The 16,193-nt window shown below is 37.7% G+C and overlaps 1 protein-coding gene across 3 annotated transcripts in view; it reads left to right on the forward strand.

The window, feature by feature from the left end:
* The window catches only part of TTC6 (tetratricopeptide repeat domain 6), a 208,137-nt gene that overhangs the window by 68,734 nt on the left and 123,210 nt on the right, over positions 1–16,193 (forward strand). For all 3 annotated transcript variants that reach the window (XM_045450746.1, XM_045450747.1, XM_045450748.1), the window contains 3 exons: positions 4,702–4,905; positions 10,972–11,105; positions 15,988–16,182. In XM_045450746.1, the coding sequence (XP_045306702.1) occupies positions 4,702–4,905; positions 10,972–11,105; positions 15,988–16,182 (533 nt within the window). The remainder of the gene's footprint in view (positions 1–4,701; positions 4,906–10,971; positions 11,106–15,987; positions 16,183–16,193) is intronic.

Here is a 16,193-nt window from a genome sequence, read left to right on the forward strand (position 1 = left end):
TATAAGCAATCACTGGACCTCTTCTGGCCACTGGCTTTTTAATAGGTAAAGTACCTTTTTTTTTTTAAGTTTATTTATTTTGAAAGAGATAGAACGAGAGCAAGAGGAGCAGAGAGAGAGAGAGAGAGAGAGAGAGAGTGAGAGAGAGAGAGAGAATCCCAAGCAGGTTCCATACTCAGCATGAACCTGATACAGAGCTTGAACTCACACAGCGTGAGATCATGACCTGAGCCAAAAATCAAGAGTCAGATATTCAACCAACTGTGCTACCCAGGTACCCTGACATAAAGTAAGTACCTTTTAATTTGATACCTGGTCATGGTAAAAAGACTCCTCTGTGGTATCTTTCTAGGTACATTTTTTGGGGTGCCTACTCTGCTAGAAAGCAGAACTCTACCTGTCTATCCTACTTGTCCCTTGGAGTTCTAGAAGATTCCTCAGCTGAGATTTGTCTGGAGGAGCATAGAGCAACATGCTCTTATTTGAAGAGGGTCTGTTCTTTCTAAGTTGTGCCTGGCATCCTCAGAGTATGTAGCTTCACTTGTGAACATCTCAGTGCCACAGGCCAAAGGTCTCTCAGTTCTTTGATACAACTTATTTTCTTTAAGTACCCACCATTTTAAATATAATAGTTTTTGAATCATCATGGAGAATGATTTCCTCACATAATTATAAAAAAATCAAGGAACTTATTAATTTATTCCTTTTCTACAATGTGATAGATATTGTTGTAGACATGGTTAATACAAAGATAGAAAAGACAGTTCTTGACCTTGAAGAACTCATTGTATGGAGTAGACCAATAGATAAAGAGACAAAGTACAATACCGTTCAATGAATATTCTAAATAGAGGCTAAATACATAGCAGAGGAAGAAACTGATATCATTTTCTTTTATTTATTCATTCACTCATTTACAAATAATTGCTGCTGATATACAGTGCACTAAGTACTTCAGACATAAAAGATAGGTAAGACACAATTTCCTTTTTAAAACAAATTTTTTTTAATGTTTATTTATTTTTGAGACAGAGAGAGAGAGAGACAGAGTGCGAGTGAGGGAGGGGCAGAGAGAAAGGGAGACACAGAATCTGAAGCAGTCTCCAGGCTTGGAGCTGTCAGCACAGAGCCTGATGCGGGGCTTGAACCCACGAACTATGAGATCAAAACCTGAGCTGAAGTCGGACACTCAACCGACTGAGCCACCCAGATGCCCCAGACACAATTTCCTTTTTAAGAAATCTTCAAATTTTAAGGTTTCTAAAAAATGTTTATTTATTTTTGAGAGGTGGGGGGTGGGGGAGTGGGGAGACAGAGAGAGAGAGGGAGACACAGAATCTGAAGCAGGCTCCAGACTCTGAGCTGTCAGCACAGAGCCCGACATGAGGCTCAAACCCATGAACCATGAGATCATGACCTGAGCCGAAGTTGGATGCTCAACTGATTGAGCCACCCAAGGGCCCCAGACTTTAAAGTTTTAATGTACTTAAACTTTCTGTTCTCAGGATGCCTTTAAACTCTTAGAAAATATTTTAAGGACCCAAAGGAGTTTTTGTTTATGTGGATTATTTCGACCAATATATACCATAATTGAAATTAAAACTGAGAAAAATATAAAATATTTATTCATTAATTTAAAATAATAACACAATTATTATGTTCAATTACATATGAACACAAAACATATTAAGAAAAAAATTGTATCCAAAAAATAATTTAGCAAGAATGGTAGCATTGTTTTACTTTTTTTTTTTTCCAAATCTCTATAATACCTGATTTAATAGAGAGTTAGAGTCTCATGTCTGTTTCTGCATTCAATCTGTTGTGTATGTTCTTTTGGTTGAAGTATATTCAGTAGGTCTTGTCTCATACAGATTGAAAAGGGAGTAATATTTTAATAGCATTTTAACATAATTATGGATACTATTCTCTATTAATACATCTAAACTGTACAAGTGGTAGTTTCTTAAAGATGAGTTGCAATGGGGAACCTGAAACAAGATAAATTAACTTATTGTATATCCTTACATTAAAATCCATTGATCTGCCTTGCTCTTTGAATGGCTCTTTACCCCTGTACACTTTTGTAATCTCATGTGTTAATCATTTGAAAAGTACTGGTTCAGGGGTGCCTGGGTTGCTCAGTTGGTTGACTTTGGCTCAGGTCATGATCTCAGGGTTCGTGGGTTCAAGCCCCATGTGGCGCTCTGTGCTGACAGCTCAGAGCCTGGAGCCTGCTTCAGATTCTGTTGTCCCCTTCTCTCTCTGCCCCTCCCCTGCTCATGCTCTGTCTCTCTCTCTCTCTCTCTCTCTCCTTCAAAAATAAATAAACATTAAAAAAATTAAAAAAAGAAAAGTATTGGTTCATTGTTCTACCTACTACTGCTTTTCCATCATCACTGCAAATGTCAACACAGTGAAAAAAGCAAATAAGGCTTAGTATTATTTTGAAAATAGTTTTAACACTGCAGATCATCTGAAAGGGGCTCAAAGATTGCCAGGAGTCTGTGGAACACACTTTGAGAAGTGCTAGTCTGTTGGGTATAGAGGAAGGAGGGTAAGAGAGTACAGGTTGGAATCAGGTTGTCTAGGTTCAAACAGAGCACTGCTACTTCCTGTCAGTGTGACCTTGGGCAGGTTACTTAATTCTGTAAGTCTCCATTTCTTCATCCACAAAATGGGGTTACAAACAGTTCCTACTTCATGGAGTTGTGGTGGAAGATTAAATGAGATAATGCTTCTATATGTTGATGAGTACAACTGTGATAATGATTACCTAGACAATTATAATACAGTATGATACATGCTGAAATAGAGGCAGGGCACAGAGTGATAGGACCAGTAAACATTTTGTGGAGAAATAAGGCTGGGATGAGTACTAAAGAGGGTCATTTGCCTCTCCTCAAACTTTTCTTCCTCATTTTCTATTTTGGAGGGTGGTACCTTCATCTGTTTAGTCCTCCAAACCAGAATGCTGGGAGTGTGTGTTGAAGCCAGTAGAAGAGAAATTCAAAAGAAAGAGAGTGATAAACAGTGCCAAATCTGTGGTGCATGAAACGAATGAGTTTGTCATAAGTAGACAGCATAGGGCCCATGGCACCTGTCCCTCGAGGGTATCTATTCTGCCATTTTATGAAAAAGATTTTGTTAACCTCTTTTTTTTTTATCAGTGAGGAAAATGAGACTAAAAAGGGTTAATTAACTTGACCAAAATCATACATCTGTTAATTGACAGATATAGGATTTGAATAATGTCCCATCTAGTTACAATAAATTACAGTAATGTCCAGTAAGCAGTTTTATAAAAATATGAGCTCCAGATTAAAGTTTAATTTTATAAATGGAAATTTCTTGGTTTAGCCATCCCTTTTGGTGTAATAAAGACATTTATGTAGTATTTGGTACTGTTTGCCAGCTTTACCTCTTATTTTACTTATTAGCAAATGAATGTATCAAGAACAAAGTGATACAATTGCATTTTCAAGTCATTCTCTAGAATTCAGATTTTTAGGTAAGTCAGACTAGTTTTATCATCTGTTAATTTGAGGCAGTGAAGTTTTAACTGCCAGTACTCATAATCCCAAATAATCTTGGTTTAAAATTGGTTAATATCCAAATATGGCTATGAAGATATTTTCCATAAGACTTGGTGAGATACAGATTAAGTCAGTGAGACTTTTTTTTTTTTTAATGTTTATTTCTTTCTTTTGGGAGAGTGGGAGAGAGAGAGAGAGAGACACCATGAGTGGGAGTGGGGCAGAGAGAGAGGGAGAGAGAATCCCAAGAAAGCTCTACACACAGCATGGAGCCTGATGCGGGGCTTGATCTCATGACTATGAGATCATGACCTGAGCTGAAATCAAGAGTCAGATGCTTAAGCAACTGAGCCACTCAAGCGCCCCACTGAGACATTTTTAAGGAAGACAAAATAGTTTTAAGAGTGATATTTTGTGAGAATTTTTCATTAGGGCTTGGGATAGAGTTGGGATGTCTGGGTGGTCTTCTTGAGACTTCTGGGTCAGCTCTTCTTTGAGGACCTGAGATCAGTCTTCTGGAGGAGCATCTGGCTAGTAGGAACCACATTTCTTAGGACCAGAGAACCTCGGATTGGGCAGAGGTCAGTTGTTTCTGTGGGCCTTGATTCTGTATGCGTGTGGGGTGAAGTCAGGGTAAGACTGAAGTCTTATGATTTCCTTAGAGTTGGTGCATAATAACCTGGGGGTAGTCGTATTTTCTTTCTTTTTTTTTTTTTTTTAATTTTTTTTTCAACGTTTATTTATTTTTGGGACAGAGAGAGACAGAGTATGAACGGGGGAGGGGCAGAGAGAGAGGGAGACACAGAATCGGAAACGGGCTCCAGGCTCTGAGCCATCAGCCCAGAGCCTGACGCGGGGCTCGAACTCACGGACCGCGAGATCGTGACCTGGCTGAAGTCGGACGCTTAACCGACTGCGCCACCCAGGCGCCCCGGTAGTTGTATTTTCTGAGACAAGAGCCAGAGGAAATAATTTGGTAGCCTTTACATTTTTAACTCAATTTGAGTTTCTATTTCTAAATCTTCACAGGAAACTTACTATCTTTGTTTAATTTCAATCATGCATTTTTATAATCATTTTATGGTTAGAAAGAAACATTGTGTGACTTAAAACTTTGGAAGGACCAATAAGAAGATCTTAAACGTACATTTATGTTTTCCTACAGAATGTGCTTGAGGAACTTCCTGAAACTTTATCAAGTATTTTCCAGCTTGAACAAGAGGATGTATTGGAGTGGGGAGTCTCAGAAACAGAAAGCATAGTATTTAAATCTCAGGAAACTCTGGAAGTTCAACCAGCAGATGAATCAAGTAAACTTTTGAAAGATGAACAGCCCATAGGTGATTCCAAAGCAGCCAAATCTTTAAAGGTAAAACATTATTTGTGTTGGAAACAGTTATGATTGTTGAGGATGTGCAAATGTGAAGAAATGGCCTGGGTAAGGGCCAAGGCATGGAGGTAGGTTCCCCCTGAAAAAAGGGCTCTCTAATATACAAATTGTGTTTTGCAGACTTTTAGTCTCAAACCTAATTACAACTCTGGAGAGAGAAGACACATATTTAAGGAGTGAAGGAACCTCAGGGCTTTCAGAAATTGACCAAGAGTCCTCCCATTACCATCTTGAGGGAGTCAGGAACTGTAGCCCAGGGACCAGGACTGGGTGAACTTTGTATATTTTACATCTTTGCCCTGTTTATAGGTTTATCCTAACCCTGAGTCTTTTCCTATTGTGAGAATGCTTTCCAAATTCATTTTATATATGTGTAATTTAATAATTTTTACCATGTTTGTGTATTGCCTTACTACTATTTGATTATTACTTTTCTTTAATCTGAGTTACTTTTTGACTTAAATGAGTTTATTTAAAATGGTACATTTTTTTAAATGTTTAGTTATCCTGAGAGAGAGAGCAGGTGGGGGAGGGGAAGAGAGAGACAGGGAAAGAGAGACCCCAAGCAGGCTCCGTGCTGCCAGAGCAGAGCCTGATGCTGGGCTCAAACCCATGAACTGTGAGGTCATGACCTGAGCCGAAATCAAGAGTCGGATGCTTAATTGACTGAGACACCCAGGGACCCCCAAAATAGGTACATTATTATTAGGATTAAAGAAGCCACTTTTTTTTTCTGAACCACAAAATACTGTCTTGATTATTACCACGGATAGCTCTCTGACTTACTCAAATGGATACTACTTCTTGGGTAATAACCTTCCCTCTCCTTTTGGGTCCCCTCTCCCCACTGAAGACTATGTTCCTGTTCTGTTTTCCCCAGTTCAACTGGCCATTCTTCAACTTGTGCCACAAATCCCAACTCTGAAACCTTGGATTTATCTGTGATCTTCCCTTCCCTTGCTTTCACCCATAAGCAGTCTCCAAGGCTTAGATACCTCCTAACATTATTATTTTTTTAAGATTTTATTTTTAAGTAATCTCTACACCCAATTTGGGGCTCAGACTCATGGCCCCAAGATCAAGAGTTGCATGTTCTACCAGATGAGCCAGCCAGACACCCTGCCTCCTAACATTGCTTGTAATTTTTTTCCTTGTCTTTTCCAGTTGCCCTCAACCTAGTCTGGGTCCTGGTGACCTTATGTTTGGATTAGTGCAGTTTCCTCTTGTTGTTGTTTTTTTCCTTCGTTTCTCAAGCCCTACTTTCTTAAGTTCATCTTCCTGGCATATTGATCTTTTGGGAATAATGGGTAATAAGGAAGGTGCACAAATAATAGTTGACCAGAGAAAATCCACCATTGCTATGGAGAAAGGACTTATCCTATGATGAGCTATAGACTTCATCAGAAGTCATGCTATCTTTCTAAAGCTTGCACTTGGGGTATGAAATGAATTCTGCCAAGGCTAAGTGAACCCACTCATTGCTAACTCCTCCAGGTGAATCCTGTGTTTCAGGCTGACACCTTCTAGGTGTGGAGATCTTAGATACTCTTTTCCTTTCTCTTTTCTTTTTTCTTTTCTTTTCTTTTCTTTTCTTTTCTTTTCTTTTCTCTTCTCTTCTCTTCTGTCTTCTTTTCTTTCCTTTCCTTTTCCGTTTCCGTTTCCGTTTCCATTTCCTTTTCCTTTTACCCTTTCCTTTCCTTTCCATTTCCTTTCCTTTCCTTTCCTTTCCTTTCCTTTCCTTTCCTTTCCTTTCCTTTCCTTTCCTTTCCTTTCCTTTCCTTTCCTTTCCTTTCCTTTCCTTTCCTTTCCTTTCCTTTCCTTTCCTTTCCTTTCCTTTTCTTTTCTTTTCTTTTCTTTTCCTGACAGTATCTTTAAAGACTATGGCATCTTAATGAAAAAGTGTTAGGCTGTTGGGCACAGGTAGTGTTTTCATCTATACTTCTACCTGAACATTGGGACTTTGGAAATAAAATGTGGGCATGAGAGGCAAATGATTAGCTACTAAATGTGTTAAAAAATGACATGGACTTTCTGGATAGCAATTTAACCACCATGGCCTGGAAGCAATTCAAATCCCTCATTAGAAAAGTTTCACATTAATTCTTTTGGATTGTTGTGACTGCTGTTAAATATTATTAAGAAATTATGGAAATGTATTTATTTTTGGTCAAAAGAGGCAGTCCTTCCCTAAGTTAATTAAATTTATTGAGTATTTACCACATGCTAAACACTTTGCTAAGTGTTTTACATGTTATCTTATGTTTTCCTAATAACTGATTTCTTAACAAGACTGTATTTGAAAAAACTGAGTCATAAAGAAGATAAATAACTTGTCCAAGTATAAATATCATGTTAGGTCATGAAGGCAGGGCTTGGACTGAGGTGGTCTAATTCTGGAACCTTTACTCTTTACCCCTTGGCAACACTGTTTTTCATAACAACAATAAACAGGTGTCTGGTTAAGTACAAAAACAGACTCTCACTTGCAAAAATGACTAGGGATGGAGTGTCCTCATTAAACTAGGAGAAATGGTTGGACAAGAAAGACTTGGAGAATGGATTAAAAGAGTTCTAAACTGGAACCAGAAGTGTTTCAAGAGGAGGAAAAGAGGACCAAAAAAGACCTTTGTGGATTATTGTTTTTGGGATAGTGTGGGACATATTAAAAATGCCATAGAAAATGGCACTGGAAGTATTCCTGTGACTCATCCCACCAAGTATCTTGTATTTGTTTGCATTAACATTTCAAGATCAGTTGTAATCCATGAACTTTACTCTGCACATTCGAGGTCATAAAATTAGTCTCTAGCATCTCTAGCACAGGAATGAGGAACAATATACTCCAGCAAGCCAGGCCAGATTTGGGGACAAGAAGACCTCTTTTGACATAGCAAATAGAACTACCCAAAAGGTGTGATAAAAGAGCACTGCTCATATTCTTAGAAACTCATTAGTATAATAAAGGTTATTAGGACTCTGCTCTAAGTCATGACCAACATGACTTAGATAAATTAAATAAAAAAGACAAATTAGATAATGGTGACTATGAAGAAATGACTGACACAAGGGCTTGTGAGAGGATTGTTGAGCATTTTAGGAAGGAAAGGGGTAAAAAGTCTGTACAAAATGTAGATACCACATGTCCTGAGATTCTAAATGGAAGAAAGTTTAAGAGATGTGGGATGCCCTAAATCCCTCCAGTTCTCAGAAAACAGTTATGAGTGATCTATTCCATTCAGAGTTTTAAAAATACACAAAAGATGAAAGAAGAAATACACATCCATAGATAAACATAAAAGTGGCATGTGGCTGTAACAATTATATCAAAAACCCTAAGATTCAGAATGTGTTTAGGCCTGTGAATCATGCTAAGAATAAAAAAAAAGTATTTTTTTTCATATTAGTTTAAGAGCAAAGAGAGAAAAAAGGAAGGATAGCCCTGTCATTATGGATGAATAATGTGATGACAACATGTGACAGAGCTACCTTAATTTATTTTTGGGCAAAGGCTGAAGTTTTAAATAAACAGAAGTATGACATAGAGAAAAGGAAGCTGATAAACTTGTACTTTGCTTCTCTTAAATCTGACAAGGAGAATAATCTTTAGTTTAGAACGAAAAGAAAAAGAAGTGATAAAAGAAACTTGAAGCCCAAGATTGGTTAAAGATTTTCAGAGTTAACTTCGATATCTGAGCCTGTCAGCTCAGGTAGATAGGTTGAAGCCTGTTGCACCCCTGTCAGCAGCAGCTTTGAGGAGGTGCTGTAGTTAGTAGGAGAGGACCTAGAAGCCTGGAGACTGGCAGCTGAAAATCTGAGTTTTATTTTTTTAAGGATAAGGGTTATGGTTTCTGTATGTAAGCACTGATCTTGGACAAAACTCTGGAATGATTAAATGATTCATTAAAAGAATTTTAACAACCTTGTAAGAGCCCCCGTATACTGCTTATAAGAGGAAACAGCCATCACTTGGAGCCAGCATGAGTTTCCTAAGGACAAGCTACAGAAGACCAACCTTATTTCTTTTTCTAGAATTACTAGACTGAACATCAGAAAAGTGTTAGACCTGGAGTTCAATGCAAGGCTATCAAGGTGAAGAGCTTGGCCTACAGGAATGCTCAATCAACATTAGTTATTGTTATTAGCCTTTGGATTATAGCAATCCATTTATGTAAGCTTCCAAATGACAGTTTTGTAGACAAGAGTGCAATCAGGTGAACTACTAGATGGATTTGTAATTAGTTATGCAAAGGATGCACAGCTTGTCATAAGAGTCCCTAGTGGACTGCAATAGGGCTGGGTCTAATTCAACATATTTCCTAGTAATTTGGATGAGAATATGGAAGATTTACTGATTGGATTTTTAGATAACATCCAAATGAGATTGGTAAGATTTGGTTGGCCAGACCTCAGATGAAATTTAATTGGGATAAAGGTGTGAATGGTTCTGCCCTTGGGTCCATAGGCTAAGTGCATAGATATGAGGTGACGTGATGTAGAGCAAATGTGAAAAAGACCTCAGAGTTTTAGGCTATCACTTAGGTTTGTGATAGGAAGGTAAGTGCAATCATAGTTTGTGCTGATTGACGAATACCATAAAAGAGGATCATCTTTCTCCTGGTTAATCTGATCACATCACACCTCAAATGTTGTGTTCGGATCTGGGTATCCAATCCCAGGAGCGACACTGACAAATTGGAGACCGTTTGGAAGAGAACATTCAAGATGAAAAAGCACAGTACTTCAGAAACATGTAAGGCAGAATTGAAGGGACTGATGATGTTTATCTGGGAGAAAATGGGTCCAGGAGAGTCAGCTGTATTCAAATATTTGATTGTCAATCAAATGGAAGGAGCTAGATTGTACCTGTGTGCTCCTGAGGTTTGAAATGAGACTGGTGGGTAAAAATTGTTAGGCTGTATAACAAACAAACAAACAAACAAACAAACAAACTGGGAGAGTTTCAGAGAGAGTGGCTGCCTTTGGATATATCCAAGTCCTCTTTTCCTCATCATGTTCAAGCCAGGATAGATGACCATTAGGTGGAGAAACTTTAGGGAAATTCAAACATTAACTAGGTAGTGAGATGGAATGGTCTGTACTCTGAGCTTTTCTTATTCATCATCACTTCTTTACCTATGAAATTGCAATAGCTCTCTCCTATTTACTGCAGGGAGCCCAAACCCTGGACCTAATTTAGGAGAACCTCTCTTTATTTGGCCTCCTTCTACTTATTCAACCATATCTTTCTGCTTTCCCTAAGGAAGTTCTCTCTGCTTTCTTCCTTAAATCCAGCTTACAAACAAACAAACAAACAAAGCAACCAACAGAGAAAAAATATTTTTAGATGAACTATTATCACGAATTCTGCAAATTTTCTAGGAAATCTAGAAAAACAATACTACTAATACCTATAATGATTAAAAGGCAATTATTTAAGAAACAGAAATGCATTTGATTTTTCTCAAGTAGTAGAAATAGAAAACAATACAATAGTATAATAAGTACAAATTGATAAACATTGCTCAAAACAGTTATTCATTTTGGCTTGTGGTTGCAACCACCAGTCATGCCAAACTTTTAAAGAGACTAAGGGCAAGTTCTATTAAAAATATCAATCAAGGGGCACCTGTCTGGCTCAGTCAGTGGAGCGTTCAACTCTTGATCTCGGGGTTTTAAGTTCAAGCCCCACATTGGGTGTAGAGATTACTTAAAAAAATAAAATCTTAAAGAAAAAATACCAATCAAGAAGAGAAGATTTATGGAGGAAAAATATCTTGTATTTCTTCTTTAATAGTTTTAAGGCAATAAATAAAATATTACAGATAAATATGGTACTAGTATTTTTATTGCTATTGAGGTGTATATGTGAAAACCTAGGCAAGGATTTAGAGGAAAATATCAACTTACCTTTAGGGTTTATATTCTGTTATAAAATATATATAAAAATTAGGAGCTTCAATATAAGAGAAACCATTAAATATGAGAGAAAGATCTAATTTTCATGTTACAACTTTCCTTAACAGCATACTTTATATTTTCTTGAAGGTGAAATCATCAGAATTTTTGCAAATCAGAGGAAAAGAAGCTAAGCAAACACAAAAAAGTAAATTAGGAATTCCACAACAGAGACAAGGAAGGTGTACAAAACCCCAACAGGATCAAAAACTACCTAAAAAAAAGTAACTTCCTTATGTTTACAATTTTTACTGTCAGTAGCATTGATAACTGAACATGCATTTTTAAAGGAAGAAGAAATATTGAGGAAATCCATATATGAGATCTAAGTTAAACTTTCCCACAGGAAGAGTTGGTATCAGATATTATGGTTAGGCTATATATGCTATACTTCACACTTCTTTCTATTAATGCTTTTGACCAATGTACTTAGTTTAATGATATAACAATGATATAACTATAATAAAAATAGCTCTTTTTGAGACAAAAGAAAATTAAATGTTAACATGTCAGATCTGATATTTTTGGTCACGGTAATGCATAATTTGTATTAACTGCTTATTATATTGGTTAATTTTGTTATGGCAAAATGAAATAAAATTTAACCCAACATAAAATGTTTATAGGCCAATTTGGTAATTTACATGACCTTATTTTTCTCTACCATTATATCATGTTTTATTCCCCCCCCTCATTTTTAATGGAAATTCTTAATACACAGGGATACAACCACAATTTTTAATAATGTGTAAATGCAAGTTACATTTATGGGCTTATCTTTTGCCAATCACCTTGCTGAAACTGATTTTTTCCTTATTTTACCACTAGGCTTTTATGGGTTGGTTTATTCTAGACTCTTCTTCATTCAACTCTTTATTAGGGCTCAAAGAAGCTTTAATTATTAGCTTTTGTTGTTGCTTAGGGCATTGAAAGGTGTGCTGGACATGGAAGACAACCTTTTTATGGCCAGCCTAAACTCTGTAAATGGATATTACTCACAATTTAGTAGCTGAGAGTAGACTCATGGGAAAAGAATTCCAAAGTTTATGAAAGAGTCAAATTGGCATTTAAGTGACCCTGTACATGCCATTGCTTATCTGCATTGCTTTAAGCTCATTTAGTTAGCAAGATTATGTATTAAAACAAATAGTGACAGCAGACAACAAGTATTTTACCTTCAATAAATAGTTACTGTCAGATTATCAATGAAGCAGAAACTTCTTGATTTTTTTCCCTAAAAAACCTTGCATTTAGTGCATTAAGCAAAGTAGTGTGGCCACACACAGAGTCAGAGTCTTTTCTTTTTTATGTCTTAGTGTTTCAAAGAATGACAAATAGTCCTGTTTAAGGAGAGTGTGCTATAAAAACATACAGCCTTTCTCGAACATGCCAAAAATATTTGTAGATCTTTTTGAAATATATAGTACTGTGTTAATTCATTAAAATTGAAATGAGAAATTTCCATTGGAGAGAAATAATAAGATGCAGAGGAATGAAAACCTGATAGTTAAGAAATTTATATAATGAAAGGGAATTTTGGAAAAATGTTTCTGAAAATCCTTTATTCGCTGCTCCTTTTTGTTTAGACCTTTTTTTTTTTACATAACTTTTCTCACCTGTGACTATCCCCCACATTAAATTGTTTTCTTGGGAATTCATCCATTTCTTGGAACGTGATGTTATTTAGCTCAATAACCTAGGGAGATTCACTTACAAATCTGTTATTAGAGTATGATGGAACATAGGAATTCAGATTGGTTGTGATGCTTTTTAAGGAAAAAAAAAAGTTGGTAATGTAATCTCAAGTACATTCCACTAGCCAGGACCTGTTCCAGACAGAACGATGATGTGGATGAGCTTGACATCAGAGCTCACCTTTTTCTCCCCTCCTTTTTTTCCCCCCAATCCTTTCTCAGGATCCCTGGCTTTCTGGACACCCATGGTCACTTCTCCAGTTAGGTCTCTTTGTCTCAGGCATTTCCAAATGCTTTGGTTTTACCTCTCTTCACCCCCCTGCTCCTGCAGCTTTGTCCTATTCAAACGTGTACGTTTTATGTCCTGTTTTTGTTGAGCCCTATGCTATTTTGGAAATGATATAAACTGTTCTCTATTAGTTATTCAGTAATGTCCATATTGTGCCTAGCAATGGGTTAGGTGCTGTCCAGTTCAAATTAATCACAACAGCAATAAAAATAAAACAAGCATTTCTTGAGAGTTCCACAGGCCAGGACTTCTTATTATCGATTTTACAAAGGCATTAGTTAGGGGTTTTAATTTTTATCTTACAGAAGACCTCCGGGGAGACCAGTGCTATAGCTTGCAAGTGTTAGAACTGAGATTCTGATCCAGGCCCAGCCAACCCTAAAGTCTTTCTTCTTCATACTATGTATGCTACTGTCTAGAACACATGGAGCAGTTGATGGACAGATTGGCATCAACCCATTAGACAAAGGGTCAGAAGGGGTGGCACAAGAAGAAGGCAATGTATGAAAAGAGATATTTAAGAAAAAAACCAGTAAATTTTGCAGAGAAGTTTGTCTTGGAGGCCTTGTTCGAAGGATGTGTAAGCACGGACAAAAAGATAGGCAGCATTTGATCCACCACTGAAGGAACTGACAGATATTGTTGGCCCTGTGAATTGTCCTGGAGACTGATATAATAGCTAATATCTGCCATGTGAGAGACACTGTTTTATTTTATTTATTTATTTATTTTGAAAGAGACAGAGACAGCATGAGCGGGGGAGGGGCAGAGAGAGACTCTCTAGCAGGCTTTGTGCTGTCAACACAGAGCCCGATGTGGGCCATGCTTGAATTCACAAACCGCTGAGATCATGACCCCAGCGAAAACCAAGAGTGAGAGGCTCAACTGACCGAGCCACCCAGGCCCCTGAGAGATACTGTTTTAAATGCATTCAGTCCTTATTATTGAAGTATGGTTGACACAGAATGTTACATTAGTTTCAGGTATATAGCATAGTGATTCAACAATTCTATATGTTACACTATGTTTACAAGTATAGCTACCATCTGTCACCACACAACGCTATTACAGTACTCTTGACTATATTCCCCGTGCTGTGCCATTTATTCCCATGACTTACTCATTCCATAACTGGAAGCCATATCTCTCACTCCCCTTCACCCATTTTGCCCATCCCCCACCCCCTATCCTCTGGTAGCCATCAGTTTGTTCTCAATTCCTTTCTTCCTTAAAGTAACTTTATCCAGGATGTGCTAATGTTATTTCCTATTTGCCAAAATATAAATAAATTGACTTGCGTACGACCTAGTGATTATTTTATTTTTTTAAGTTTATTTATTTATTTTGAGAGAGAGAGAGAGAGAGAGAGAGAGGCAGTAGGGGAGAGGCAGAGAGAGAGTGGGACAGAAGATCCAAAGCAGGCTCTGTGCTGACAGCAGCAAGCCCTATGCAGGGCTCAAACTCATGAATCATGAAATCATGACTTGAGCTGAAGTCAGATGCTTAACTGAATGAGCTACCCAGGCACCCCTGACCTAGTAATAATTTTAAACAGGATTTGAACAGAGGCAGTCTGACTCTAACTACTGTGTTAGAAGTAGGGCCACATGCTTAGAGCCTTGAAACTTAGAGAGGAAATTAGATGAATGCAGCAAGCAACAGAGAGCCATTGTGCTGGGCAAAGGAGTATTTAGAGACCAATGTGGCAGAATTTTGCAGGAGGAATTGAAGAGAGGAAGAGACAGAGGATGTGGTACTCAATCCAACTGGCAGACCCTTGCTAATGCAGGCTGAGGTGATGAGGACCTTGACAGGAGTGTGTTGGAAGTGAAGAGGGAGAAGTAGCAGCCCTGGGAAGCAGAGAAGCTCAGTCTTTCATAGGATGTGCAGGTGAAGGGAAGAGGACTCAAAGATGGCTCAATCTTTTGTATCTTAAGGATGAGGAATCTAGGTAAGATAGTGATACCGGAGGTGAAATTTGGGAGGTCTTGGCACAAGAGGAAATAGTTGAAACACTGAAGCTTACTTTTCCAATATTCAAAGAGGAGTTCAACCTTGGAAGCTATACCCAGTTTTGAAGATGGAGAAAGAAAATTGAATGACTAAATCAAATTATGATGAATTTTGGAGGTAGATGGAAAGCTGGGATAACACAGGTTTTAAAAATCTCACAAAGAAAGAGCCAGTTCAGGAAGAGTCATCGATATTGTCAGCTGTGTCTTGTAGATCATAGAGAACATGATCTAAAGTTCATTTGGTTTGATTTGATGAAAAGGTCATCATTTAGTTAATGTAAGAGTATAATTTTAGTAGGGGCGTGGGGATGGAGTAGAACTGGATAGGGGCTACATCTACCTCAGGGGTCATTAACAGGCAGTGATAGGAAAAAAGTTGTCTTATAGTCTGCAACGTTGTGTTTAGATCCTAGCAGTTACTCATTAATTTTATGAGCTCTGCAAAATAAGCCTGCTCTAATATAAGGATAATAATACCTCCCATATAAGTTCATTGTGGGAGTTGGAGAGAATGTGTGTAAATCACCTAGCATAGAGTAGTAGTGGTTCTTGCTCAATTAGTGTTTGTTCATTGGGTGGCAAGTGACAATGGAAATTAAGAAAGATCTTCATGCCTTCTTCTCTGCTTTGGAAAGGCAGGAGAGAGGCAAGTTCTAGCATAGTGGAAAGGAGGATGCTGCATAAACTTGGGTTTATTGATGCTAGTTAATGGATAATGTACTACATTGTTCTACCTCTTCAGGGACATTAGCATTTGAGCAGAGTAGCAAAGAAGTAATGCATGATGGCTGGATATGGTGTCACCAAAGGAGTTACAGAAATCGGGAGAGAAGGCATTTGGGTGGGATGGTAATGAGTTTGCTTTTAAACATGTTTCTGAGATACCTGTAAGTCCTATAGGTTGAGATCTTCAGCAGAAAGTTGGGTATATAACTTTGAAGATCGGGTCCCCAATTGTGATATTAAATTCATTATAAATCATTATTATAGTTTTAAATCTTATACAGTTAGACACCCTTTTTAGAGCCTAAACTGTCAATGTCAATGTATTTTATATCAAAAGATCACAAAATGATCAAAGAAGCCCCCTTTCTTTTTTTTGCTGCAGAATTCCTCAAGACTACCCCTCTTCTACCCTCCATGATCTGTGCACCACTGTCCCAGCCCAGGAGCTGCCTGTCAACTTACATTTGGCTTCTCGAGTGTACCATACAGCTGACAAGAAAGGTCACAGTACTTTGCTTGGGATATTGGGAACCTCTTTCTTAGATGATCACACTACAGATGAAGAGTGCAGAGACAGGTAAGAGTTCC

Source organism: Leopardus geoffroyi, chromosome B3 (assembly GCF_018350155.1).
Source record: "Leopardus geoffroyi isolate Oge1 chromosome B3, O.geoffroyi_Oge1_pat1.0, whole genome shotgun sequence".
In the NCBI taxonomy this organism is placed as follows: domain Eukaryota; kingdom Metazoa; phylum Chordata; class Mammalia; order Carnivora; family Felidae; genus Leopardus; species Leopardus geoffroyi.